The 27,008-nt window shown below is 61.9% G+C and overlaps 1 protein-coding gene across 3 annotated transcripts; it reads right to left on the reverse strand.

Annotated features, from left to right (window-relative positions):
- Positions 1 to 4,764: 4,764 nt before the first annotated feature.
- TBX1 (T-box transcription factor 1) lies at positions 4,765 to 15,230 on the reverse strand. Of its 3 annotated transcripts, none has more exons than XM_032875891.1 (9): positions 15,124 to 15,230; positions 12,483 to 12,602; positions 10,838 to 11,201; positions 8,764 to 8,865; positions 7,747 to 7,918; positions 6,989 to 7,144; positions 6,298 to 6,365; positions 6,112 to 6,212; positions 4,765 to 5,741 (listed from the first exon to the last, which is right to left on the reverse strand). In XM_032875891.1, exons 2-9 carry the CDS (start codon positions 12,514 to 12,516, stop codon positions 5,254 to 5,256), a joined length of 1,485 nt encoding a protein of 494 aa, XP_032731782.1. In that variant the 5' UTR covers positions 12,517 to 12,602; positions 15,124 to 15,230; the 3' UTR covers positions 4,765 to 5,253. The 3 variants fall into 3 exon arrangements, with proteins under 3 accessions (XP_032731782.1, XP_032731783.1, XP_032731781.1); XM_032875892.1 differs by lacking the exon at positions 15,124 to 15,230 and adding an exon at positions 13,306 to 13,415; XM_032875890.1 differs by lacking the exon at positions 15,124 to 15,230 and having other exon boundaries at positions 12,483 to 13,018.
- Positions 15,231 to 27,008: the final 11,778 nt, after the last annotated feature.

A 27,008-nucleotide genomic window follows, 5' to 3' on the forward strand; every position in this document is an offset into this window, starting at 1 on the left:
GAGCCGAAGGCAGACACCCAACCGACTGAGCCACCCAGGCGCCCCTCTCTTGTGGTTTCAACCAAGTTTTTCATTCATCATAAATTATTTTCTGGGTGTACATGTGATAGGATCTCGTTCTTCTGGAAACTTAAATTCTCACTGGGATGAGACACCTGCGTGGGCAAGAGCTGGAAACTGGAGGGCACCCCAGCAGCAGGAGAAAGTCAGGACGTGTTTCCGTTGAAGGGGGTCACAAACTGATCAGAAGGCCTTTTCCTTGGTGGCACAACCGGGAGCGGGGGGCCCAGACCCTCACGTGTCCCCAGCACAGGTCTTAGCTGTCAGGGCTGCTCTGTGAGCTGGGGGCAACACACGGGTGGCGGCCACGGGAGGCAGAGGGTTAGGCTCTGACTTGACGCAGCTGAAAGCTGAGAGATAAAGGATGTGGGCAATGCCATTCCTCTTTATAATTAAGAAAATAATTTAATTACTGGTATTAAGACCCAAGCTTCTCCCCCAGGGGGGCTGCTTTTCTCCATACACCTTCAGTTCTGCTGCTCCCAACACACAGACCTGGCGGGGGTAAAGCAGAAGTGCCGAGACTACGAAGTCTCAGCTTGTGAACCCATCTGGTTTGAAGGAGCACAACAAGCAGCGCAGGGAATCGAATCAAAGGCGAGATTTGTGTGTTTTTTCGAATACAGAAAACGTGTGGAGTAGCCCAAGGAATAACCCCAGCCTCCCCTCCCAGGGCCAGGTTGCATGTGCGGCCATGTCAGGCCTCCCCCCACCCCGCTCATGTCACGGTATAGAGGCGGCCTTGGGGGTGAGGGAGGCACGTGGGGATCAGGTTTGTACAGAGGCATCAGACACGCCCAAATGGAGAAGCCTGGCCCTGCCCCGACCCGGGGACCTGTGAGACGGCACAGCCTCATTAGAACCCACACAGAGGATGAGAGGCTTGTCCCCGCTGCTCACACGGGCCTCTGAGACTTAAACTGCTCCCGCAGGGCAGGGGTCAGTACCCAGCATGAAGGGAAAACAGGCACAGGGCCTGTGGCCCCTGGGAGGTAGGGTCTCCCTGGCACCCAGCTCCAGGGGGGGCCACACTCCTGCTGTCACTGGAGGGGTTCCTTTTGTCCTAGAAGGAGCACCTCAGGCCCCCACCCTCCCTCCATCTGCCTGCACGTGGCTCCCCGGGGCTGTGCCGGCTCTGCACTGCCCCCCCTAGCAACTGTGGCCCCATGGAATTCTCTAGCGTGCACGACTGCTTTGATCTACAGCACACCTGGAGAGCAGTGCCTCGCGCTCACCCACCCTTCGTCATACGGGTCCCACACACTCTGTGGACTTCCCCCGCCAGAGGGAGAGGGGTGGCTGAGGCACCCCTCCCCGCCCCCCAACCAGGCTTCCTTTCCTCTGCAACTCCTGGCTTGAGGTTCCACCAGACTCCCCTCATCCCACAGCAGAATCTCAGTGTACTGCTCTGCCCCCCAGATACTTCCCTGCACAGGACATGGTGTCACCAGCCCCTCCAGGAGGCCTCTCATCGGGGACCTGTGCCCCCAGCTGCCTGTGCCCTACAGTTCACCCACGTGCTTGTCTGGGACACTATCTCCTGGTCTCAGGAGAGCCGCGTTGGTGTTGCCAGCTTTACTTAGTGATGGTATGGGCGCGGGGCGGGGCCTCCCATCCCAGAGCACCCCTGCCCTAGCCGTGAGCCTGCGGAAGGGACCCTGTGGGCGGTGGGTTTGTCAGAGGCCGCATGTCCCAAGCCTTCCTAGGAGCTGGAGTGTTTGCGTCGAAGACAGAGGCTCTGGACTGGAGGAAGGCAGCACCTGCGGCTCTGGTTTGGTCTTCCTCCTCTCACAAGAGCAAGCTGGGCTGCTGGTGGTGGGGAGGGGATCGTGCACCACACCCCAGGGTCCTTGGCTTCCCTAGATCCCTTATGGGGCACCCAGAGGGGTGAAGAGGGGACTAGACAGGCTCCACCCCTCCTCTACTTAGTCAAGAGTTAACCTGTTTCCCTTGTGGGACAGCCATTGTTTTTTGAAGGGCTTCGAGGGTTAAGGAGTCGAGGGTCCCTGGACACATCTCCGGAGTCCCTTCTAATCCAAGCTCTTGTCCTCTTGAGTCCTAGTGACTGGATACCTGGAGACAGGTGAAGGGAGCAGAACGGGACCTCTGGGCCAACTGAGGAACCCAGAGCAAGACTCTGAGGGGACAGTCCACAAGGAAGCGGGTCGGAGGGGCCCAGAGCCCCCACACAGCGCAGCACGGCGCCTCATGGAAGGGGCAGGCCAGGTGCATCCACAGAGGAGCCCAAAGCAAGGACATGGAACCTGCCAGGACAGTGGCTTTACAGGGAAGTCAAGGACAGTCTGGGGTAGTTGCCCAAAAGAATGTCAGCCCCACACGGCAGGCAGTGGCGACAGCCCTGGGAGAGCTCACCAGGCGCCCATTTCAGGAATAAGTGACTAAAAGTGGCCCTAGTGCCTTTCTGAAATGAGGGGCCCCCAGCAGAAGCTGGGTGACCCGAGCCACCCTTTCCTCACCGCCTCCCCAGGATGGAAGGTGGATGACAGCAGCCTACTGAGCTGTTGCATGGCTGCTGGGAGGGACCAGTCCCACCTGCAGCACCGAGTCCTACGGCATCCAAATTAAAGCCACCAAGTGTCCCTCGCAGGAAACTGGACGCTGTGAGAACTGCTGGGTGGGCGGCAGCGTGGTAAGCCTTGCAACACCCCAGAGAGGAAAGCAGCCAGCCCGGGTGTCCTGTGACACGATCTCATCTATGGGCAGTTCTTAAGGAAGGCAAACTCATTTATGGGGGCAGAGGAGAGAAAACCATGCCTGCATGAGCGGCTGTTCCCCAGTGTAGGGGAGCCCTCACCTGTAGCGTCCAGAGAGCTGACCTGCCGCTCCTGTGCTGTCTAGCACTCAGAATGCACCCAGGGAGGAAATGAATGTTTCATTTTATTCTATTTTTGTTCATTAACATGGAAGCAGCCTGCCACAGCCAGCAGCCACTGTGTTGGACAGCAGCAGCAGCTTTCCATCTCGAGTAGGTGATGACTGGGAGCGGGTGCACAGGCGGGAGCTGGCAAGCCGCACACCGGGGACCCGTGTGCTCAGCTGCACCCTTAAGCTGCAAATGTCCGGCCCCATTGCCAGTTCAGATGGGAGCTTCCGCTCCCTTTAGCTTTAAACAGAACCAAAATGGAGATCTTTCCAGCTGTGGTTCTCAACCCCTGACCCTCTCTGTGGCAGAGTGTAAGGTATAAAGAGGAAGAGGGTGCCCGGGAGGGGAATCACAGTGCGCCTGGGAGGGGAGGCCAGCCCCTGCAGGGAGACTAGCTCTGTGGGCCACAGCCCATCATTCCTGCAGGCCTTCCCGGACAAGAATGCAGAGTGCATTTGTGGTACAAATGGGAAACAGGCTGCACGAGTGGGGAGCCCAATGGTGCATGTGGCTCACCCAGGGGGAGGTCTGCAGTGAGGGGTTATGCCCACAGGGGATGGACGTCCAGAGCTGCCCCTACGAGTCCCTGAAGCCATGTCTACAAACCACTAGCCACTGGCCAGCCCACGGGCCACTCAAACAAGTCTTCATGCCCTGGCACTAGATGGACTCTGAAGCTTTGGCGGACCCTGGCTCCAGGGCTCACTCCCTTCATAGACCTGCCTCATGGAAACGCTTCCTGCTGTCCAACTCCTAAGTCTTGGGTCACCTCATGCCACTGGGGTGAACACATCCAGGGAAGAAAGTGTCCGGTCTAGGATAGACATGGGGAAATGCCTGGCCGGGCTGGGGAGAGGTGGCCACTGTTATGTGGCAGCAACTGCCACAGACGTCCTGGGACAGACATAGAAAGGGGATAGAACCTCAGCCACTTGCATTTCCCGTCCATCTTGTGTCCAAGTTAGCAGCCTTGACGTTGACCGGTTGTCAGCTTTTCCTGCCTGGACTCAGGAAGGGAGGGATCAAAGGGTTCCTCTGGCCCCATCCCTGGTGTTGAGTTAATGGGGAGCGGTCCCTCACCACCTGGCCTGGGAAAAATGCTTCACAGACAGGTTTCAAGATGACTCATGACCACTGTCATTGTGCCCCCTGCCCAGGTCACTCCGTGGGGACATTCACAGGGAGCAAAGTCAATAAACAGGGGAAAACGCGGGCCTGGGCTAGGGCCAGCCGGGGGAAATGCTAGAACAGCAGAACTGCCTGTTTTTGTCTTTCTGCCATCAGTCAGAACTTCTCCCCTTCCCAGCCCCCAACGGACAGTGTCCTGCCGCGTTGGTTATTTCCCGCTCCGGTGGAAAAGCCCCCAGGACAGGCATTGGTTCTGAAAACAGGCCAGGGCTGTCCGCCTAAATCCCAGAGGAGGGACAACTGCCTGCCCGTCAGAGTTAAGCAAAACGGCCCTATGCACACCTGGGGCTGGGGCGGAGCCCCAGTCCGTTTGGCCTTGGGGAGGGTAGGATGAAGCTGCAAGGTGGAAGTGGGGCGGGGAGCGGGCGGGCAGGGCTGAAGGAGACCCTGGGAACGAACCCGGATGGGGCCACGGCAGAGGGGGCGGGGAGAGGACGGAGAGGGGCGTGGCGGGGAAGAGGCTCTGCCGCGGGCCGGGAGGAGGCGCTCGGAGGGCACTGTAGGGACACCCTCTTCGCTTCGGCTTGTGGGACTGGAGCTGGGGAGACCCCGAAGCCCCCGAGTCGACCGGAGACGCTCTCCCCGACATCCCCCGTGAGGTCTAACTGGACACAAATAAATGGACACGCAGGCAACTTCCAAAAGAGGCGAAACCTTTATCAAGTCGGCGCCGGCGCGGTATCTACAGTATCTACAAATATCTACACGTATCTACACCGCCTGCAGACGGGCTCTCGGGTCGTCTACACTGCAACTGCCGGCCGGGCCGGGGGCTGGGGGTAGGGGGCGACGCGGTCTCGCGGAGAACAATAAATATCACTTCCTTCCGCCGCTGACCGGGCGCTTTGGCACTGGCGGGCGCGGACCCCGTGGCCCTCCGGGCTGGGGAGGGACCCGCGGTGGTTCCCGGGACTGGAGAACCAGATCCTTCGACAGCCTTGGGGCTGGAGAGTGGAGGACCCCGATGGCTTCGAAGCTGGGAAAGGGGAGACCCGCACTGGCCCCCGGGGCTGGAGGAACGTGTTCTTGGACGGCCCTTGGGGCTGGGTGGACGGGGACCCCGACGGCCCTCGGGGCTGTGCGGGGACCCCGGGCGAGGAAGCAGCCGGCGGACGCCCGCATTATCTGGGGCAGTAGTCGTAGGAGCCGGGCGGCGCGGCCCCGGCCGACGAGTACATGTTGGCGGCGGCGGCGGCGGCGGCGGCGGCAGCGGCAGCGGCGGCGGCCGCCGGGCTCACGGCGGGGTGGTGGTGGTGCGGGTGCGCGTGCGCGTGCGGGTGGTAGCCGTGGCCCCGCAGGCCCGGCAGCGGGTAGGGCGTCGGCCGACTCTTGGCCCCGAGGTAATGGTCGTAGGCGGCGGCCGGGTACTTATAGGGGTGGTGGTGCAGCGGCTCGGACGCGCCGGGCGCCTCCAGGCGCAGCTCGGGGTGCGGAGGGCTGGGCCGGCCTCCGGGCGCACCGGGCAGCGGGACGAGGCCGCTGGCGCCGCCGGCCCCGGGCAGTGCGGGGCTCAGCACCCGTGCCAGCAGCTGCGGCGGGTGCGCCGGGTCCCCGAGCACGGCCGGTCCGCCCGCGTCGCGCTCGAATTCTCGCCGTGCCTCGGCCGCGTCTACGGGGAGGGCCGAGGGGTGAGCGCGCGGGGTCAGGACCGCAGAGGGGACCCGCGAGCGCCCCGCCGCTCCTGGCGGGGAGGAGGCGCCAGCCCGCACTCGGGCGCTCCCCACCCCTTCTCGCCGAATCTGCGGGAGACCCGGGCCCTCCCAGGGGCCCGCGCCCCTCCGCGGGCGGCAGGCGGGGCGGGCGGGGCGCAGCCGTCGGGCCGGGCGGGCGAGTGCGCGCTTGCCCGCCGCCACCGCCGTTGTGCAACCGGCGCGAAGGCCGCGAGCGCCCCTGCGGCGCGGGCGAGGCCAGGATCGGCCGTCTGCCCGGGGCGGAGCACGCGCAGGATCACGGCCCGGAACCCCCGACCCTGGCCCTACCTTTCTCTGCGCCGTTGGGCTGCGTGGGGGAGGCCACGGGGTTCCGCGACCGCGCGAAGGCGCTCATAAGCGGCAGCGCGCCGGGCCGGTGGTTCCGGGGCCTGCGGAGAGGGAGAAGGGCAGCGGGTCAGGGGGGCGCTCCCGCCAGGCTCCGGAGCAGTCGCCGGCTCCTTAGAGGACACTCACCAGTCCTCCGGATCGCAATCTCGGAAGCCTTTGGCGAAAGGGTTGCTGGCGATCTTGAGCTGCGTGATCTGCAGGGCGGGAGATGGGGGGAGGGGCAGGCGGGCATTGAGCAAGTGGCTAGAGCCCCTGCGCTAGGGGTGGGGGCACCCCGGTAGGGTGGCTTGGAGGAGCTCCCCCATAAGGGCCCTTTTATTTTCCCGGGACGAGAACCTCCCCACAGTTAACTCCCTCACTGAGGTTGTCCCTCTGTCCTACCAAATGGGGAAGCTTCTTTCTCGCTAAAGAACCCCTTTGTGGCCCCAAGTGATTAGGATGTAGACCCCTGTGTCCCTGGCTGGGATGAGAATGTGGTCACCTCCACCGCCCACCCTGCAATGTGTGTGTGTGTGGGGGGGGATGCCCTAGGAATTTGGGTAAACCGTGGATCAGGCCCCTGATGGGGAGTTTCCGGAATGGTTTGGAAAACAAACTTTCAGCTGCAGTGACAGTTGCTGCTGGAGAGGTCAAGCTGATAGGAGGCTGGGCCAGCAGGCGACAGAGAGGAGGACGCTGTCTGAGGCCCTTAGGGGTGGGAAGCCATGGGTGTTGGGTTCCACCAGGACCTACAACCTTTGGGTCCAAACCTCTGTCCCACAGGCAACTGGAAGTTGCTACCCAGAACTATTGAATATGCCCATCCCCAGGGCCTCACCCGATGGTTCTGGTAGGCAGTGACCGCAGTGAAGCGAGTCTCCTCAAACACAAAGGTTTTAAAGTTCTCCTCAGCATATTTTTCACTGTCTTTGCGTGGGTCCACATAGACAACGTGAAAGCGGGGCTGGTATCTGTGCATGGAGTTGAGAATAATCTGGAAGATAAGGTGGCAGGTTTGGAACTAGGAAATGGGCGAAAGTTCATAGGCCATGAACTCCCCAGAGAACCTGGACAAAACTCTGAACTCCCCAGATGAGGTCGGGCCATGGGGCTCAAGCAGAGACTGCACTCAGCTGGGACCACCAGGAAAGACACTCCAAATGGCCAAAGATCAGGGTTTCGATCCTCTTTGCCTAGGTCCCCGAGAGACCTACTTCTGGCCTACGGTGGGTGGGTGGATGGGTGGATGGTAGGGGGCTGCAGGCCAGAGCTCAGCCCAGCAGGCAAGCAGCATCATCCGCCTGGATTCTGCAAAGCCACCGGCCGCTATCCCTACACACAGCCCCATCCTTTCTAGTTAAAAAACTTCCAGCAAAAGATCAGGAGTGGAGCGAAGGAAGCAAGGTGACACCCTCTCCCAGGCATGAGGGCCACCAAGCCCTGTGAGCCCCTGACCCAGAGGGGCCTACTCTCCTCAGCCTGTCCCTCATTCACACCCCAACCTGCCCAAGCTCTGGCCAACAGGGACTCTGGAGGCCCCGCACCGGGGGAGAGCGCGAGTGCTGTAGCCTGGGGAGGTGCAGGGGGACCGCTCACATGGCCGTTGTCATCCAGCAGGTTGTTGGTCAGCTTGAGCTTGTCGAAGGACACAATTTGCTTCATCCACTGGGCACCTTTGGCAGGCGAGTCAGGGTGGTAGTGTACGCGGCCTGGTGTGGCAGGGTCCGCCTTCCCGGCCACCAGCCAGGAGGAGCTGTGGAAGGCGTACCTGGGGCAGCACCAGAACAGGGGGTCATGCTACGTGAGCTCAACCGAGAGGGCCTTGCTGAGTGAACCCCAAAAGTGCCTCTGATGAGTTTCCCCATCGTCAGTGAAATGGAGCCTTCAGCTGCCACACGGACTGGGAGCATTTCCGAGGGGTTTGTGAAGAAAACCAAAATCTCCCTCCCGTCCCAACACACGAAAGGCCGCAGGAAGCCCGGCACCGAAGGAGGAGGCTGGGCTCTGGGCGCCACATTTCCACATTTCGCTGCATGCGGGTCTGCCCACTCTGGGCCTCCTGGAGGTCTCCGAGTGGCCCGTGCCCGGCCTGGATTTGGCGGCGCCGGCGGCCTCAGGCGCAGGGCAGACCATGGTCTCTTTATTAATTGCTGTTAATTGTCCGGGCAGCTGAGGCCCGCCCTGCATAATCTCTGGCGGCCACCCCACCTTTCCTGCTCGGCTCCAGGGCCCAGCATTCCTGGGGGATGGGGGAAGGGGACAGGGTGCCCCAAGCTCACCTCGTGGGAGAAGATGAGAAAAAGGGCAGAGGCTGTGTGCGAGGGGCCTACTGGCCAGGGGCGGGGGAGCTGTCTCGGGCTGTAGGCCCAGTGGAGGAGCCCAGCCGGGGGGACCTCCTGAGGGGAGTTCCCAAGAGCCACTGGGGGTGGGGTGTTCGGGTTGAGGGTCTGACAGGGCTGGGGAGGAAGCTGATCAAGGGGAGCCGGTGGGACAGCCGGGCAGGTGCCGAGACTCCTTGGTCCCTTATGTCCTCATGGGCCGCCCTCAGAGGCATCAGCAGGCAGGCAGCAGCCGCTTCCCAAGGCACCCTCCCAGGTCCTGCTGGGCGCTCACCGGTAGCGCTTGTCGTCCACTGGAACGAAGTCCATGAGGAGCATGTAGTCGGCCATGGGGTCCATGCCGAAGAGCTTCACTTGAAACGTGGGGAACATGCGCCTGGGGGGCGGCGAGGCCTCCGGTCACCTCGGGTGGGGGAAGGCAGGGCTGCCCCACCTTGAACAACCCCGGACCGGTAGCTTCCTGCTGGCCGCCGAGTTCAGCAGCCTGACCTGTCCACCTCCTCTCCTCTCCCTCAGCTACTCTAACCCAGCTAGGCCCCTGCCCAGCTGAGGGCAAGCGGAGTGGCAGGGCAGCCCCCTTTTTAGAGACCCCAAAATGGCTCACGAAGCACTAGAGCTCAGCCTTGGCGGTGCCCCAGCATGGTCTATGGCTGCTTCTGCCACATTTGCCTGCACAGAGCTGGCCTCGCATTTTCTAATTAATTCTCGGCTGTCCGGTCTAGAGCTAGCCGAAGTCGGCAGTACCCGCTCAGCAAGACTCCCCAGACTCGGTCCCAGAGAGTCTCAATCCTCTACAGAGCCTCCCCCAGCTCTATGTAAGCCACGGATGTAAGCTCCCGGCTGGAACAAAGTGAAACCGGGGCCCTCTGTGTGGCTCCCAGGAGTCCCAGTCGCCCTTTCGGCTGGGTCTGCGGCTGCTCCCCAGTCTCTCCAGCAAGGCTGAGGCCTCAGAGCCCACAGCCCCAACTCTTAGGCCCTGTCTCCGGACCAGTGGTGGAGTCTCCCTACTTTCCTCAGGGATACACACAAATTCCAGTCCCCCACTATAACCCCCCCACCCCACCCCCCATTCAGCTACTCTGGGAGAATTTGGGCTTGTGCCCTTGTGGTCACCTAACTCTCCCCTCCCCTGGACTCTGACTCTATGACCCATCCAGGCTCTTGAAAGGACATTCCACAGCTCCTGGATGGGCCACGGCTGTGGGCCAGCCCCTGTGCCCTGGAGGACAGCATGAGGCTTGGCTCCCGCCGGCCCTTCCTACGGCTTCCCCTCATAGGTAACTCCGTGCAGGGGCAGAAAACAGAGGCCATGGGGCTGGGCCTCCTAGCCAGGCCTGCGACCCCCACCTCTGCAGGCTGGTGGGTGCTACAGAATGCTGGCTTCTGGGATGAAGCCTGGCCACCATGACAGCCCTTGCTGGGCTGGACCGGGCCAGAGGCTGGGGTGCTATCCTCATGGGACAGTAAGGAGAGCCTGCAGAAGACCCAGAGAGCTGAAGCTGAGCACAGGCCCCAGGATCCCCAGGGAGGACAGCCTCCGGAGGGAAACAGAAACTGTGAGAAGGCTCTGCAAACAGGCCCTGAGCTCCCCTTGGCTGTGTGTTCGAAGAGCTGGTGTCTCCGTGTGTACATTAGACACAGCCCGGCACCCGCCTTTGTCTGCTGGTCAAATAGGTTGCATCGCAAAACTTGTTCCCCTTCTCTCTGGGCGCTTAGAGCAAATACAGGCCAATTGGAAGGCGGCGAGCCCCAACAGCAGAGCCAGGCCCCACAATCACCCGAAATTTAGGCCTGAGAAAACTGGGTGAGGAAACTGGGTAGCAACTTCCAGGGGAGAGACCCTACTGTTTTTAAGGGTCTTAACTTTCTCCTAAAATTTTGCAGACAATTGTCCAGCTGCCCCGCTTTATCTAACCCGTGTAGACTGAACTGGGGAACTAAAGACGTGAATTTCCTTTGAGGTGGGATCCGCTGGAAGCCGGCTGGCTGGCGGGGCCGCTCAGGGGCAGCTGCCTAACCCTCTAGCCCGGTGTGCTCTGAGCCGGCCCTGGGCTTCCGGCGGCGGGAGCCTTGGGGCTTCGGGAGGAGCGAGCCGGTCCGCCGGGCTTCTCTCCACCGGCCTTCTGAGGCTGCCCGCGCCGTCCCCTGGCCCAGACGCCGGGCGGCTGTCGCCGGAGCCGGGACCGCGGAGAACCAAGAGTCAGCTCGCGCCTAGAGGGGGCCGCAGGTGGCGGGGCCGCGCCCCCACCCCGCTTGTCGGCCCCACTCGCGTGGATCGGACCGAGGCGCGCTGCCCGAGCCCGGGGCCACGTGGGGAGGGTCGCGGGCAGTGAGGGGGGCACCCTGACCTGCCGGCCTTGGTGACGATCATCTCGGTGCCCAGCTGATTGAACTCGTCCCACAGCGCCTTCATCTCCAGCTGCACACTCACGCTGGCCACCTTCGCGTTCTTCTTCACTGGCGCCTTGGCGGCGGCCGCGCAGCTGGCCCCGGGGCCCTCGGGCTCGACAGCGGCGCTGGTGGCGGCCCCGGCGGCCGGCGCGAACGGGTAGGCGTGCGGCGGCGGGCCCGGGGCGCCGGGGGCGGCGGCGGCGCACGGGTCGTAGCGCGGCGGCGGGGGCTCGCGCGGGCCGTACGGGTCGGCGCCCGGCGACGCGGCGCCCGGGAAGCCCCCCGCGGCCCCCAGGCTGCTCAGGCTGCTGGCCGTGAAGGCTGCAACGTCGCAGAAGTGCGAGAGCTGAGTGAGCCACGGGCTGGACACGGCGGAGATCATGACCCGCGGGCCGCCGCCGCCCCGCCGCCGCCGAGGTGAGCGCTGCCCCGCGCCCCGGGCCGAGTGGCGGGCGCTGCGCTGCGCCCCGGGCCGCGCCGCCCTACACCGCGGGCCGGCCCCGAGGAGGCGCCCCGCCCCGCCCCGCCCCGCGCCCCCCCCCAGCGCCGAGACAATGGCCTCCCTCCCCTCCCCCGTCTCTCGCCCCTCCCCCGCTCCTTCCCCCCTCCCCGGCCCCCAGCCCGCCCGCCGCGGCTCGCTCGGCCCGGGCCCCCCGACCGCCCGGACCGGCTCCCCAGTGCGCCGGGCCGTCCGCCGCCCCTCGCTCTGCCGCCCTCCCGCGTTGCATTTCTCCTTTCTCTCTCCAGGCTCTTTTTCCAATTTGTTATTTCTTTACCTTTGTCTTCCTCGATGAAAATTTCCCTCCTAATTCTCTTTCCTTCTTCCACTATCTCTTTCGTTTCTCTTTATTTGTTTTATTTTTTGCCTCTTTCTTTCTCCAGTTCTGCCCCTCTCCTTTCTTTCCACTTCATTTTTCATCACTTCGTCTTTCTTTCCAGTCAGCCTTTTGCCTCTTATTTCTGTAGGTCTTTTCCTGTTATTCAGGGTTTTTTTCCTCTTTTTTTTTTAAACAAAATAAAAACTGGAGATTTTCTCAAGCTTTCCCCCCTCTTTTATGACTTTATTTTCTATCTTAAATTTCCCTTCACTTTCTTCTTTTTCGTTCTCACTGTTTCTTTTTCACCTTTCTCATTTTTCCGACCTTCCTTTGGAGTTTTCTGGGTTTTCTCTCTTCTCAATTTCTCCTCCCGCTGTCCTCACCACTTTCTCTCTCTCGTTTTTCCCGTTCCCAGACTCTATGACATTCTCCTCTCCTGCCACCTTTCCTCTGTCTCTCCCAGCTTGCGGCCCCCGCTGCCACCTTTCTCCCGTCCTCCTCTCCTGTCCCTCTTGGCTTCCACTAAGTCCTATTCTGGGCCTGAATCTCCTGCTTGTGGGTCTCTACAGCTGGGACCCCAGGCTGGAGGGTGCACAGGCTTTGGGCAGGATGCCTGCCCTTCTTCTCTGCTCCAGAGTCGCTGGAAGCCTGGAGTCCCCTCTGCCAGGGCTCCCTCCACCTACTCTGTGTTCGGGCCCTGCCAACACTCTTTGCTTGGGCCCCACGGCAGCAGTGGCAGGGGGTCTGGCGGGCGGGTGCCTGTAGACACAGCGGGGCGGCTCACCTTCCATGTCTCTGGTGACGGTGCTGAAGTGCATCCCGGCCGGGGATCCCAACAGCCGGTGAAGCTTCGCCTGGTCGGAGGACCGGGGGCCCAGGCGAACGGTGCGCTCTGCGGCCTCTGCTGCAACCAGAGAGGCGATGCTGAACGCGCTGGCCCGGGGAGACAGCGGGCTCCGCGCGTCCATAGGCGCCCGGGCGGCCTGGCCGGCGCCGCCTCCGACTGCGTGCACCCAGGCGCACCGAGGCCGGCCCAGCCCACGGGACCCGGGGGCGGGGGCCTGCGGTGCCACTCACAGCCTCCAGCCCTGGGCCCAGGGGATTATGGCGTCACGGGCCCCCTACTCCGGGATGGTGGCAGCGGAGAGGCCCAGATGGGTGGAGCGCCCTGGGAGCCTGGGGCCCTTCTGTTTTTCAAGCTCCCTGCCCCTGGCCTCTGCTCCCAGGGACCTCCGTGACCAGCGCCCTTCAAACATCCCGCTGTTCCCACCGAGGCCAGGGTTCCCTCTGTCCAGCGAAGCCACTGTCGGGTTCGACAGCCCCTGAATGGAAGCAGCTACATGGGGAGTGCCCAGCCTTAGCCGGTGTCAGGGAAGCACCGATGGATCACCCTGGGGCCGCCTGGTTTCAGCCATGCCCCTGCCCTCGGCCTCTCCCGCCTCCTCCTCCCTGGCTGCCCCTGCACCTGGGTGGGGAGAGGGCAGTTCGGACTTCCAGCACTGGCCACGGGCGGACAACCCCAGAGCTGTGGCGTCCTCCGTCCCTCAGCGCGGCAGAACAGGACCCAGCCCAGCGAACGCCCCCCTAACCCCCTTCAGCCGGCTCACTGTCGTGGTTGGGGACCCCGAGCAGAGGGACGCCGCCCAGGCCGCGCAGCCCGGGAGCCTGAGTGTCACGCGCACCCGCGCGCGCACCACCCGCCTCTGGCCAGGACGCTTATACATCCGGAGGGTGGGCAGTGCCCGCTCCTCCGACCTCCCCGCGCACCGGCCGGGCGCAGGGAGGGCCGGGGGCGGGGCCTGCACCGGCCCAGGGAGCCGAGGACACGTCGGAGGACTTCAGGCCACCGGGTCCGGATTGTATGCTGAACCCTGCCACCCACCCTGCCCACCTGGGAAGGCCCTGCTGCCTTGGTGTCCAGCCAGGCCCAACAGAGTGAGGCAAAGCCCACCCTAAGGCCTCAAGGCCTCTAGGCCCAGGCATTCAGGACACTAAGGGCCTAACTTGGCCTGCGTCTTCCTTCACCTACTGCCCCTGAGGCCTTTGCTGACCAGTTCAAGGCATCCACGACTTCGCAGCCCAGAGTCTCCCCAGCAGAGCATCAAGTCTTTCAGCCTCCCAGGAGCCTCTCTGGCCCTTCACTGAGGCTCTGGCAGTCCCGGACCTCTGTTTCTAAAGCTTCTCAGCCTGCAACCATGTTGTAGGCCTTCGCCCCCCCCACCACCTTGCCTAGGATGGCGGGGTGGGAGGCAGGGGGCCTCTTCCAGGGCTTTTATAATGCCCGAGCCTCAGACCCCAGGCTGGAGAGGGAGCTGGGTAGAAGTGGGGATGGCTCAGGAACCCAGGACTGGGGAGTACGCTCCAGTAGGAAGGGACTGGCCTCTGGGCCTGAGGACCAGGAAAGAGCATGAGGCAGTGAGTGCCACGCGTGCGGGAGCATGTGGGTTTATGACTGGGGTGTGGTGTGTGTGACTTCCTGTGCCGTGAGTCCCCCTACCTGCCCCCTTGGCTGCAGCTGTAGTTGTGGAGTGTGGAAGGAAAGGGAAGCTGTTGCCAGAGCGTGCCTTCAGCCCTGGCTATTTGGGGCTGTGACAATGACACTGACCTGTGGGACCTATAGGTAGGGCCGGAGGGGAGTGAGATGTGGAACCAATGGGGCTTAAAGTCCCTTTTTCTCTTCCCGGAGAAGGGCAGCCCACTGCCTTCAGGACCCCAGGAAAAGCTGCGGGAGGGGAGAGCCCAGCTGGGAGGGGACATCGGTGTGGCCAGGTCGTGGCAGTGTCCCACGAGACGTGCCCCACTGCTGGCAGTTAACACCCAGAAAGGCACACAGGGCAGTTGTCACCAGGAGTACCTCACGCTGGCAGTCCGAGCCCAAAGAGGCCTTGGGCAGCGCTGGCTGAGTGTGCAGCCCATGTGTGTGTGTGTTGGGGGGGGGGTCTGGGAGGGGCTCCTGTGTGTGGTTGTGCATTATCTGGGATGCAAGCTGCCCCAGCATGGGGGAATGCTAGTAGTTGTGTCCTGTGCACCTGGGAAGCCTCCCGTGTGTATCTGGGCACATACCTAAGGGCAATGGCCAGATGTGGAGTGGAACGGGTGACACCAATATTGAGAAGGGAGAAGTGAAAGTGAAAAGCCCTGGGGCTTCCTGGATGGGCCTCTGGGGCACCGTCCTGAGGCCCTTGGCCCTCCGGGTCTGAGGTGGTGGAGGGGAGCGCACGATCCCCCCAGCCCCTCATTAACCCCTTCCTGCCGGACTGGAACCTGCCGGCTGGGCTAGGAGGGCAAGAGTGCGGGAGCAGATGACTCTGTGGGGTGGGCAAACCCTGGTCAAGGAAAAGCGCGCCGGGAAGAGGTGAGGGGTCTCACCCGGGCCGCTCCGTCGTCGCGCGGTCGACCCCTTTCCACCCGCGACCGATACTCACCCGCGCGACTGCAGAACCCCCGACCCCGCTGCTCAATGCCCGGGCCCTCCTGGAGCCCTCGACTGGAGGGGCCCGAAGCGCTCGAAGCGCCAGGCCGCCCGAGCCTCCAGCCCGCGGCGGAGTCGCTGCCTCCCCCGCCCACCCCGACTGCGCCTCTCGGAACCACCCTCAGTCCCTCCTGGGGCGCGCACCGCCCTCTCGCGCTGCGCTCCACCGCCCCGCAACCCGCCCGCGCGCTCGCCACCGCCCCGGCTCCGGCCCCGGCCCCAGCCCTGGCAGCCCGGAGGGAGCGCGCCCGCCCGCCGGCCCGCGCCCCGCACACCCGGTCCCGCACGCGCACGCCGCGCCGCCGCCCGCGGGAAGCCTTTCTCCCTCACCTGGCCGGCCGCGGCTCCCTTCCGCCTCGCTCCCCCTGCCGGCCGCGCCTCCATGACCGCGAGGTAAGAGGCCTGGCGGGGCGTCGGCCTGCGCGGGGCCGGGAGGGCCGAAGAGCCGGCGGTCGGGAGCCGCCCGGGGTCCGCCTTCTCGGGGGTGCCGTCCGCCCCTCTGTCTGGGGAGCAGAGAAAAGACCAGAGCCGCATTTTGAGGCCCGGCTGGCTGCGAAGTCAGGGTTACTATGAGACCATTTTACAGGCCCTAAAACCGAGGCTGGGCGTTGCCGGGGCGCCGGTAGGTACGGGGTGGTGACCAGAAGTCCGGCTGAGGACGGGAGGCGGGAGGAGGCTGACCCCACGGCGTGTCCTCGGCACCGGGACAGCTGCAGCCTTTGCTTCCCTCTGGGCCCTGCACGGGGTCCCACGTGGGCGCTCGGCTGCGCCCCAGCACTACCCTGGAAGGCTCAGCCACTCACCCCCCACCCCCAGCAACTCTGGAGTTTTGCCTGAAGCAAGCCCTGTGTCGGAGGTTTTCTCCCCAGCGAGCAGGAGGTGGCCCCCTGGAGAGTCTTGACTAGCGGGCCTGGCTCCGCCTCTGGAGAGTGCACGTGTCTCCCCCAGGGGAGCTGTCACCACTGGCACCTTAACTCTCTTTTGGCAGGACCCCACTTCTCACCGTGTCCATTGATAAAGGCACACCTAAAGCGCTGGGATGGCTGCTTCTAATTCCCTCCAAGGTCTCTGTTCCTAGCCCTGGATGGACCTGCGCACCCTTGTGCCCTTCTGGCCCGCGCAAAGCCCTCAGATGCTTGCACTCAGCTGCTCCTGAAGACTAGGGGCACGACACCACGGTCCCCAGCGTGGGTCTCCCGCCCTCAGGGAGCAAATGCATATGCAGAAGAATCCAGGCAGGAACCTACAGGATGTGGGTGCGGGGACCCCTGGAGACCCCCCTCCTCCTGGAATCAGAGTTTGGATCAGGGCAGAACCAGGCTGCATTGCCCAGGGCACAGACAGAGAAGAGCCGGCTTTACCCGATCCCATTAACACGTTTCGGGATTGATCTGCCGGGAATTGCCTCAAGTGTCTGCTTAGACTTGGCCTCAGGGGTCTCAAAGGAAAGTCCTGCCCCAGGAGCATCCTGTACCCTGCCTTTCTGCCTCAGTCAGCGCCTCCACCCCAGGACGAGCCTTGAGCCTTCGGAGGAGCCAAGTCTCCACAGGGCAACAGCGAGAGTGGGAGGGAGGCGAGGTTCGCTGGAGCCCCGGGGAGGCGGGCACACTGGGTGGCTCTGTCCTCCCTTCCCAGCCCTGTCCTCATCTTGAAACTCCGGTAGGCCACTTGGGGCATGCCCCATCATTTCTCCATTCAGCGAAAATGCTTTGGCCCCGACGCTCCCAATGTAGCTTTCAAGGTGGCACTGGTGTGGCTAGGCAAGGACCCCAAGCTTTGAAGGCAGATGGATGGGGCTGCCATGCCCACACTGCGCAGTAGCTGGTCTGTGGCCTCCTTACCCTCGGTCTCCAGCCACGGAGCAGGGAGAACTTCCAAGCTTAGTCTTCAGTAACCCCCCCCACCCCCACTCCCAGGAGCCCAGGCTGTGCAGTCAGCAGGCGCCCTGCATGGGGTACTGCTCACCTGAGCACCATAAGACCACATGCCTTGGGTTTACAGACCCTCCAGGTGCTGGGGTGGCATGGGGTGGGGGGTGGGGGGCGTGTTCAGGGACTATGTTGCGGCCCGGGGCTGGGGCCAGAATGGGGGGCAAGAGCGGTGTCTAGCACACATTTGATCTCTGGTGACACTGCCTTGCAAGGTTGGAGGAGGGGAATCCCTCTCTCCAGCTTGAGGAATCCATGTGCCCAGAGAGCAGTGGCTCCGTTGACCTCTAAGGGCTCCCTGGCCCTTCCTTCCTTATGCCCGTCCCCCCTACGGAAGCAGAAGCCCCTGTGAGCCCACTTCTAGGTTTCCTCCTTGGTGTTGGGTTCTTTTTTTTTTTTTTTTTTTTTAAAGAGTTTATTTATTTATTTATTTATTTGACAGAGATCACAAGTAGGCAGAGGCAGGCAGAGAGAGAGAGAGAGAGAGGAGGAAGCAGGCTCCCTGCTGAGCAGAGAGCCCTATGCAAGCTTAATCCCAGGACCCTAGGATCATGACTTGAGAGGCTTTAACCCACTGAGCCACCCAGGCGCCCCTGGTGTTGGGCTCTAACCTAAACTTGATGCGCTGGGATGTGTATCTGCCCAGCCGGATGGCAGGCAGAAGGCCTGCCTGGGGGCCCCAGGCCCACAGTAGGGTTCACACGAGGGGGATTGAGGGCTCTGAGGGGATACCAAAGGTCCAGGAGTTAGAAACAGCCTGGTGTGTGCACTCTGGTGGCTCAGAGAGGGCATGGGTGGGCTGAATTGAAGGACGGCTAGAGAAGGGGCTGGGCCTCTCACACCTCCCGTGACATCCCTAGGATTCTTTTTGGACCCCAGTGTCACCTGCCTCCTGGTCCAAGAGCAGGGCTTGCTACCTCTCTGGAGGGCTGGGGCCTGGACCCTGGCGCCTAGTGACTGCGGGATGAGCAAATAGGGAAATTGAGAGTCCAGGGGTAGCTACCAGAGGGGACAGCAGTAGTGGGGAGAAGAGAAGACAGGACAGGGAGACACATAGGCCATGTGTAGCTGGGTCACAGTCTCCCCTCTGCCTCAGGCCCAGCTGTACCCCTCCACTGGGGGAGCTGTCTTCCAGGGGGACAGGATGGGGAGATAAGGAGAGGGATGACCAGACAGATGGGGCTGTCAGCTAAGCCTGGGTGATGGCACGCCACCCCCACCCCCTGCCCAAGCACCATGGCCTCCTGCAGTCTGGAAGTTCCCACAACTCCAGAACAAACAAACAAACAGCCGATGCATAGCCAAGCCCTGCGCCCCTCTCGCCCCTCTCGAATTTCTGGGCCTGTTGATTTAGCTGCCCACTTGGTGGGCGGACCCAGCCACATGGGGAGCCGGCTGTCCATCTGTCTGTCCATCTACCGGTCATGCTAGCCTCTCCAGCCCAGGTGCTGTCAGGCAGAGGTGGGGCTCAGAAACCCAGGTGACAGAGACTTAGGTGTGCCACTGACAGGACTGAAGAGACCAGCCCCACCAGCACCCTCAGCGTGGCCTCTCTCATCAGGACAGGACTGACACTTTCCAGGGAAAGGGGCACGCCCCCAGAGTTCCTGGGGTGTATTGGCTGAAGGTGAGTGGCCAGAAAACCGAGAGTTGCTCAGGTGCCCCTGGTCAGTGGGGGACCCTTGTGGGGAGCACAGCACCCCCTTCTCAGGCACTGACATGACCTTGACATCACCGCACCCCCACACTAATGAGCGTACGCGAACACACACGAACACACCCACAGGGGTACACACATGCACATTGTATACACAGGAACGTGGATACACGTACATGTGCACACACCGGACACACACACATACCTGTGAGCATGGACGTGCACACATGTGAGCAGGGGCACACCCATGCATGCACTTCAAACACACAGACACTGATACGGGCTAGAATGCCCACACCAGTTGGTGCAGAACACACGCACAGGTGTGCATGTGTGCGCGGGGGAGTCCTTCACAGGCAGCAACCCTGGTGAGTCTTTGGCAACCCCGATGCTCATTTCACTAACTCAAGGGAAACTGAGTTTTCCTTGACTTGGATGAGGTCCCCGGGGAGCTGCAGGTACCACGTGATGAAGGAAGAAGGAAATGCGGGTTCCTGAAGGTGACACACTCGGATGATGCCCTGGGTCGGGGAGGTCGGATGGCTAGGTTGATGTCCTGGGCATCAGGGACAGAAGACTCTCCCAACAGGCTCACTCAATAGGGATCCTTCTGGGTGGAATCCCCTGGGAGGATTGTCTCCATGCTCAGGCCCCAGGCCTGAATTGGGCTTGGAGTCCAACATGAGCCCGTGGAGGCTCCGAAAAGAAAGAAACCAGGTATGGTGACGGAGACAACGAAGAATGGCCTCGAAGCCAGTTAATGTCAGCACCCATGTTAATAGGTGTTAGTGAGGGCCTGCTCCCTTGTGGCGTTTGGATCTATTATGTCTCTCCTTAAGGATGCTTAGAACATGTACAGTAGTTGCATATACCTAACTTACAATTTTTGCTAAGTGTTAAATTAGTAGCTAAATTCAAGCTGTCCACATATTTGCTGTGATGACAAAGCGGGACTCCTGGGAGAAGCTCTGTGTTAAAATCTGGTCCAAGGGCAGTGGAGAATTGGCTCTGCACCTGGACCCCTCTTCATGTACTCTGCTCCCTGGCTCAGACTCTAGGGCTGTTGCATTGTCCCCAGTGGCCCGGGGCCATTCCCAGGTGCCTGGCAGCCAGAGCCTTTGCACCCACTGCCCTAAGCAGGCCCACCCTGGTTCTGTCTGCCCGCCAACCTGGCTGAAGTCAGGAGGCCCATGGACTGTACAGCTGGAGCAGGTGGCACGTGCGTTGCTGTCACACAGGGTTAGTGTGAGGACACTGAGGCCTGACGGGCAAGGCTGTAGAGTGGGGACTTCTCTCACCAAGTACCGGCACCCCAACGGGTAGATGGGAGACTAAGGCCCCCCAGAGATCTGGGGAGGCAGCCAGACTTCCATGGTATGCCAATCCCCAGTAGCTCTTCCAGCCCTGCCCAGTCTCCTGCTTTTCCAGAGAAGGCTGTGTGCATTGCAGGGAAACTTCTGGGGAAAAAGCCAGGGGTAGCATCTTGGAGATTGATTCCTTTAGGGAAGGGCTCTTTGTCCTCTCGGCCCTTCAGGGCAAGTGGGGAACCAGGGGTGGATCAGTCATCACGAGCTGGGGCCGGGTGTGACCCTTGCTCTGTGGTGTTCCATGTCTGGGGTACAACCTTGGCCTCTCCAAACTTCAGTGTTCCTGTCTGAGAAATGGGGAGAAGTCTCCAAGGCCCCATGTCAGCTCTAGAACACGGCTCCTCTGCTGGCGTCCTCATTGCAGCTGCCCTGGTCTCCTTGGGCCACCCCCACCCCAATCTCAACTAGTCCCCCAGGACTGGGTAGGGCCGATGTTGCTTCTGTGATTGTCTGGGGCTGCCAGGCCTGGCTTGGAAGTCAGTAGCCCAGTGGGGAGTGGTCCTTGCTGTGACCCCGAGAAGCCCAGTTATACTCTGCCCAGCTTCTGCACCCGGCCCAGGGGCCTAGACTCAGCCTCAGTTTCCCCATGTTCATGAGCGTGGCTCCACCCCACCCCAGCCAGACAAATCCCTTCCCTCCTCCAAGACTCCACTGAACCAGGTTGGAATTTCTCAAAAGCAAACAAACAGGCGAGCTCAGAGTTGCGGTTTTCAGAGCTCAGATTCCGCCCCGTCTGTCTGAGCCAGCATCAAGCCTGGCCAGCCGCCCCCCGGCAGGCCGGACGGGGCCCACAGCTGAGCCCCCCAGGTCGCTGGCTGTTGGACCAGAGTTGGGGCACCAGGCTCAGAGTGGACCCGAAGCACTGCGCTGCCCCATTTCCCTCCTGAGAACCAGCAAGCATGGCAGGGGGCTGCAGACTGCACGGAACAGAAAGGACACCTGGCCTGGCTGGAGGTGAACAGGAATCTGCTGTGGGGACAGCGACAGCGGCTGGGGGATGGTGCTCCGCTGATGTCAGGCAGAGCTGTTGGAGCAGGGCTAGTGAGGACTGGAAGGGTTGGGGGCTCCAAGGATCTAGGCACTGGGGGGTTGACCCTAAGCGGCCAGCAGAGGGGGTGGTGACATGGAGGCTCAGACAGCAGGGCCATAGTGGCTGTGTGGGAACGCGGGGGTGGGGAGGCAGGCCAAGGGCGGGAAGGCACCTCAAGGGGCCGAAGGGGCTAGGAGGGAGGGCTGGGGTGAGGGGAGGGGCGGAGGGGGCTCTCGCCAGGTGGTCTTAATCTCCTCAGTGAAATAGGAGTCCTGGGGGTGGGCGGGGGAGGTGGGAGCCTGAGACAGCTGCGGGGAGGGGACAGCCTGACAGCCCTGAGGCCCCCCAGACTGGGAGCCCCTGCCTGCCAGACCCACTCCCTGAGTCAGTCCTGGGATGGGTCCCTGGGCCGAGACTTGGAGCTGGTTCTTCTATCCACCCCCTCCCCCCCCGGCCTCTTTTGCCTTCATGGCCCAGAGGGTCTGGCCTGTGTCTGAGCTGTGTGTAGAGGGTGGCCTGGCCTTTGCTGCTGTCTAAACAGCCTTCAGTGACTGGGCGGGGCAGGGCTGGGTCACTTTTACCTCTATTGAAGCCCCCCAACTTGGATCCCCACTAGCCCACTAAACTATCAAAGGCCCTGAGGTAACACCCATGGGGGGCAGGGGAAGGAATTAGGGGCCCCTGGCCAGGCCTGGACCCTCAATTTCCCCTGGCCAGCCCTCCACAGTGACCAGGACAGAAGGCAGGGGCTGGGTGGGTCTTCTCTTTTCCCCACAAGGGACGTGCCACAGGCAGGGAAACTGAGGCTGGGAGGAGGGTGGAATTGATCTTGGCCACTAGGCATGGGGGACAGGAGGGGATGTGGGCCGTGTGGAAGCACCGGTTGCCCCATTCTGCTAAGTGGGTGCTTGGCACCAGCTGTGATGGGCGGACAGACAGACAGATGCGAGCTTTCACTGATGTCCCAAGCCAAGCCAGCCCCTCCTTCCAGGGCGTTTGCCAGGACATAATGCACCCAGGCCGCCCCATGCTGGGTGGGGTATGGGCGGCGCCAAGCTGTCTCAGGCCTCCCTGGGAAGGGCCAGGCCCCAGGGCAGATGCGAGTGTCTGAGGTGCCCACTAGAGAAACGGAGGTGGCTCTCCCACAAGGGCGATGTGAAGCGGGAGCCCCTGGAGCTTCCCAGGCCTGGCTTTCCTCCTCATTCTACGGCAGGCCCCTCACTGAATTGCCTGGATCCTGGCTCCCGTCTGGGTGCCTCACCATGTGTCCCCTCCTTCTTGGTTCTGTGCCACGGTTCTGCCGCCAATGACAATTAAACCCATCTTAGGACTGTATCCCTTTGCACCTGCTGGGCCCTGCACTCTTGGGGAGGTGGGTAGGGGAGCACTTACTTCAGGGCATTTGCCAAAAGTGTCCCTGTTCCCTTTTAGGCCAGGAACTGGGGGGGCCAAGAAAGGAATCAAGAGAATAAGCTGGCCACATGTGGACAGCAGCAATAAGCAGCAAGGCAGGCCCAGTCTGTTTTGGTGGGTGACCTCAAATGTTGCCAGTAGAAGGTGGCACATGAATGGGAGCTAAGCCACACCTGGTGAGCTGAACCAGGGCTGAGACCTGGGGAGTCAGCCCGCACTGGTGGGGCAAAGGTGGGACGGGTCCCTGAGCTTTCATCTCCCTAGGGTCCCTTCAATGCAGCACCCAGAGAGTTCCCTGACAGGGTCTCAGATGTTGCTGTGCCCCCAGCACCTCCCATCGGTCTCCGACAAGATGACTGTTCATCACTTTATTTATTTATTTTTTTTTAAGATTTTATTTATTTATTTGACAGAGAGATCACATGTAGGCAGAGAGGCAGGCAGGGTGGGGGAGGGGGAGCAGGCTCCCCGCTGAGCAGAGAGCCCGATGCAGGGCTCTATCCCAGGACTCTGGGATCATGACCTGAGCCAAAGACAGAGGTTTAATCCACTGAGCCACCCAGGCGCCCCTGTTCATCACTTTAGAGGAAACTTTTACAGATTATTTCCTATGTCAGCGGAGAGCACCTTTCAATCTGGGAAGATGGAATGGGGTGATACCCTGTAAATGTCTGCAGGGCTGTCCTTGGGCAAAGGAAGCAGCCCAGGTCTCAGGGAAGAAAGTTCTGGAAGGAAGTTTGTTGCTCCCAGATGAAGAGCAGTGACATTGTGCAGAGTATCTGGGAGGCAAGCAAAGGAGGTGGTCATTGGGAGGGGAGGAAGACAGTTGGAGTGGCAGAGGCTGCAGGGGGACAGGGGACAGAGCCCCTGGACTGAAGGACATTTTCCTGACTCCAGCTTTGGGCTTCTGGCCTTGCTTCCTGGGACACTCAGTGTGAATCTGTTCTCTGCACATCACCTGCTCTGGGAGCAGGGGCTGATGACCTGTGGCTTTGGAGCTCACTTTCCCTGTCCACAGGCCCAGTGGGAGCCTGGGACCCTCCTTCCTAGCCCAGAACTGGGGCAGTGAGGACTAACCACATTATGGATCGGGGCTAAGGGCAGAGGTCTGAGGCTGAAAGACATCTCCCAGGTCTGCCCATGGGGGCCTTAGGGGCTGTTGTTGTGAGAAGCAGTCATCGACTGGTGGGTGCCTAGCATTGTGTCAGCAAATTATACCTGTTATGTCCACGCTTCATAGGGTAGCAGCAGTCATGGTGTAGGTGCTAAGGATACTGCTCTAGGGTCTGGACACTGGCCCCTTCGTCTAACATGTCACCTCCTCCATTCTACATGTGCTGTATTTCTTGATGTGACCCCTAGTGTCCCTGGTTCTGATCTTGAGGCTGGACATGTCCAAAGAGGTGCTCACCTCCTGACAGTACCCCCACCACACCCCACCAGTTGGTCTACGGTCTGGACCTAGTCCCAGAGCAGCTCATCGCAGCCATATGACAGCCAGCATCAAGCATCTTGGATTTCTGAAAAAGGGACCCCCCACCTGGTGGCAGTTGACACCTGAGCTCACCCCACCCAGTGGCAAGGGGCAGGGGTGAGTGACCTGACTGGAGACAGCTGCTGTGGAAATAGTCAGAAAACCCCAATATCACTTGCCCTGGTTCCAGAGGGGAGACTGAGGCACAGAGCAAAGCAAGGCCTCTGGCATCCGTGAGGGGTCTTGTCCAGCCAGGAGTTCTGCCACAATCCATCCCGGCCCTGCCCTTGGTGCCCTGTACACCTCTGCTGTCCACCCGCCCGCCCAGGCAGAAAATGGCCATTTCCTCCGGCCCCTGCCCCAGGGAGCGACACGGAGCTGGCAAAACAAACAGGCCGTTCCTCCTGTGGCCGCCGGCTGGTGATGGATGGCCAGAGGGGCTGGCCTCGCTGATGGACGACCGCCCATCATGTGTGGGCCAGAGGTGGGGGCCCAGAGAAGCCTCGGCTGGCCACAGGCACAGAAACACGCTCATGAGCCGTGATGCTGGCCTCACTCTACCTGGAGACATTCCCCGATCCAGAGACCCAGGTGGACCAAGACCCGGGCACACCATTTCCCCTAGCCTCAGTCTCCCTAATGGCGTGTGTGTGTGTGTGGGGGGATCATAGTCTAGGCCCCCACCATGGATAGGGTTTGAGCCAACATACCTGAGGGAGAGGTTCTCCCTAGCACCTCTAAGGCTCCCACCTGTCTCGCAAAGTTCTAGCATCCCTTCCTCGCCCGGTACTCTAGACCCAGCCAGGCTGGGATCCTTTGAAGTCTTTATCAGCACTTTTATGTGTCTGTTTGGGCTCACAGGGCCTATGCAGCCTGGGTCCCCCTACCAGCAGAGCCTACCTAAGCAGGCTGTGGAGGGCACGGCACCTGGCTGAGATTGGGTCCCTGAGCTCAAGGCAGTGTAGAGCAGGCGCACTGGGCATGTCTCAGGTATGAATGAAGGCTGGGCAGTGGGACCCCAAGTCTCGGAGCTCGGACAGGGCTGGATCCCCTGCACTGACCCAGAAGGCCCTGGGATCCCCTGCCCTAGCTGTCCCTGCTCCAGACTTCATTGGCAGTTCTTCCATCTCTTTATCTCAGGCAGATGGGTAAACCGAGGCTGAGGGGAATTCTGGCTGGAGGGAGCTTAGGCCTGGGCTGAGGTTGGCCCCACTGGGTGCCCCTGAGTCCTCCATCACCCAGTGATGGCAACTCCCACCAGGCAGGGCTGGATGCTCTGGTGATGCTGATGGCCCCACGGAGGCCACAGCGGACAAGCCCAGAGCACTGGAAGGCTCCGAGAACTTCCGGCCCTGAACGTCGGCCACCTGCAGGGCCCGAGGGATACCCAGCTACCCAGCCTGAGGCCGGCAGTAGCACAGGCCACCCAGCTGGTGACCGGCTGGAGAGGAAGGGGCAGCTGTGGCCAGGCCTCTGACCCACCCCCCTGAACTGCCCAGCCCCACCGGGAGCACGTCTGGCCAAGAGGAAGCTTCTGAGACCCCCACTTCCTGAACCTCAGAGCAGGCTGGGCTGGGGCCGCCCACTTCCCTCCAGAGCCCCCAGCCCTGCCCTCGGTAACTCCAACTCAGTCCTATAGCTCCACGCACCTCAGTTCTGTGTCTTCCGGGGCGGAGGGCAGAGGGGGCAGCAAGACTGGCCCTGATCTGGGGTCAGCAGGGGCAGGAAGTCACGTTGAGTGGGGTGTGAAGACCTGGTGGGTGAGGGGCCTGTGCAGAGGGGGAGGGCTGGCCCAAGGAGGGACCTTGCCTGGAGATGAGGCTGCCCAGAGAGCAGGGTGATGATCTCTTCCCAAGGGCCCTTTGGGGGCAGGCTAGCCCACTGCTTCAACCTTGTGGGTGTCATCTGGGTCCAAGTCTGCCATGGTCAGGGTGACGCCCTGATTCAGCCATTAGCTTCTAGAGCTGGACTGGTTACGGCTGAGGTCATGGTCCCCCACTGAAATGAATGGTGGGAGCAGCAGGTAATGCCAGAGCTGGAGTGTTTGAAGGAAGTCCTATGGGCAGTGATCTGGGGTCCTAGGGGGAAGCCCTTTGGGCCCTCCACTCTGGTGGGTTTGGATTGTGCCTGTGGGGCTGGGCCAGACAGAAATGTCTTGGCCCCTCCACACTTCTGGGGGCAGGAAGTCTGGGTCTGCCGTGGGCTGGCAGACTCGGGGGCAGGACCAAGGTCCAGGCAGGGCAGGAAGTGGCCCTGGACTCCAGCAGGGATGGGGTGGCCTCTGAGAGGCCATTTCCTCCCTGGGAACATCCTGCCCAGGCAGCAGCAGGGAAGAGGGCTCTAGTCCGGGAGGGCAGGAAGGGACTGGGGCTCAGTGTCCCTGTGGCAGGGCCCTGGGAGGTCCCAGGAGGGAATGACCTCATGGATGTCTGAGCCTCAGGAGCTAAAAGGCCGGTCGGGGCTCTCCCTAACCCCCAACTTGGAGCTCCTGGGCTCCCACCTCGGGCTGAGTTCCTGGAGTTTCCAGCAGCCAACTTATTTTGCCGTGGCCAGGTGCTCAGACTCCCACCCAGTCTCAGCTTCCCATGTGAACCCTGGCCAGAACCTGTGCCTCCCAGCCTGTGCACAACTATGAACAGAGGGCCGGGAGCCCAGGGAAAGGCACCATAGGCAGCAACCTGTGCCTCAGAGCTCAACCCAAGCCATTGGGCTGGGCCTGGGCAGACAGCCCAGGCCCAGCTGCCCCTGCTCCAGGCCCAGGGAGGGGGTCAGCAGCCCAGCAGCAACCCCCTTACCCCCCCAATCATGTCCTAAATATAACCAGAGCAGGCGCCTGGCCGGGAATAGAGACCTCTGTCAGCCCCCAGCAGGTGCCAGTGGGAGGAAGGTCAGTGTGATTGGCAGGGGTGCTGGCCGGGCAGGCAGCCAGATGTGGGTCATGTGAATGTCCAGTGGCAAGGCCCAAGGGT

The sequence above is a fragment of the Lontra canadensis genome, unplaced genomic scaffold, assembly GCF_010015895.1.
Source record: "Lontra canadensis isolate GAN:19392208 unplaced genomic scaffold, GSC_riverotter_1.0 scaffold57, whole genome shotgun sequence".
Lineage (NCBI taxonomy): Eukaryota > Metazoa > Chordata > Mammalia > Carnivora > Mustelidae > Lontra > Lontra canadensis.

Coding starts and splice junctions, on each gene's coding strand:
- TBX1 (XM_032875890.1), bottom strand. CDS start 12,666: ATGGACGCGCGGAGCCCGCTGTCTCCCCGGGCCAGCGCGTTCAGCATC. Junction 7,145..7,746: donor TGCTGGATGACAACGGCCAT/GTGAGCGGTCCC, acceptor CTTATCTTCCAG/ATTATTCTCAACTCCATGCA. Junction 6,366..6,988: donor CTGCCTACCAGAACCATCGG/GTGAGGCCCTGG, acceptor CCCGCCCTGCAG/ATCACGCAGCTCAAGATCGC.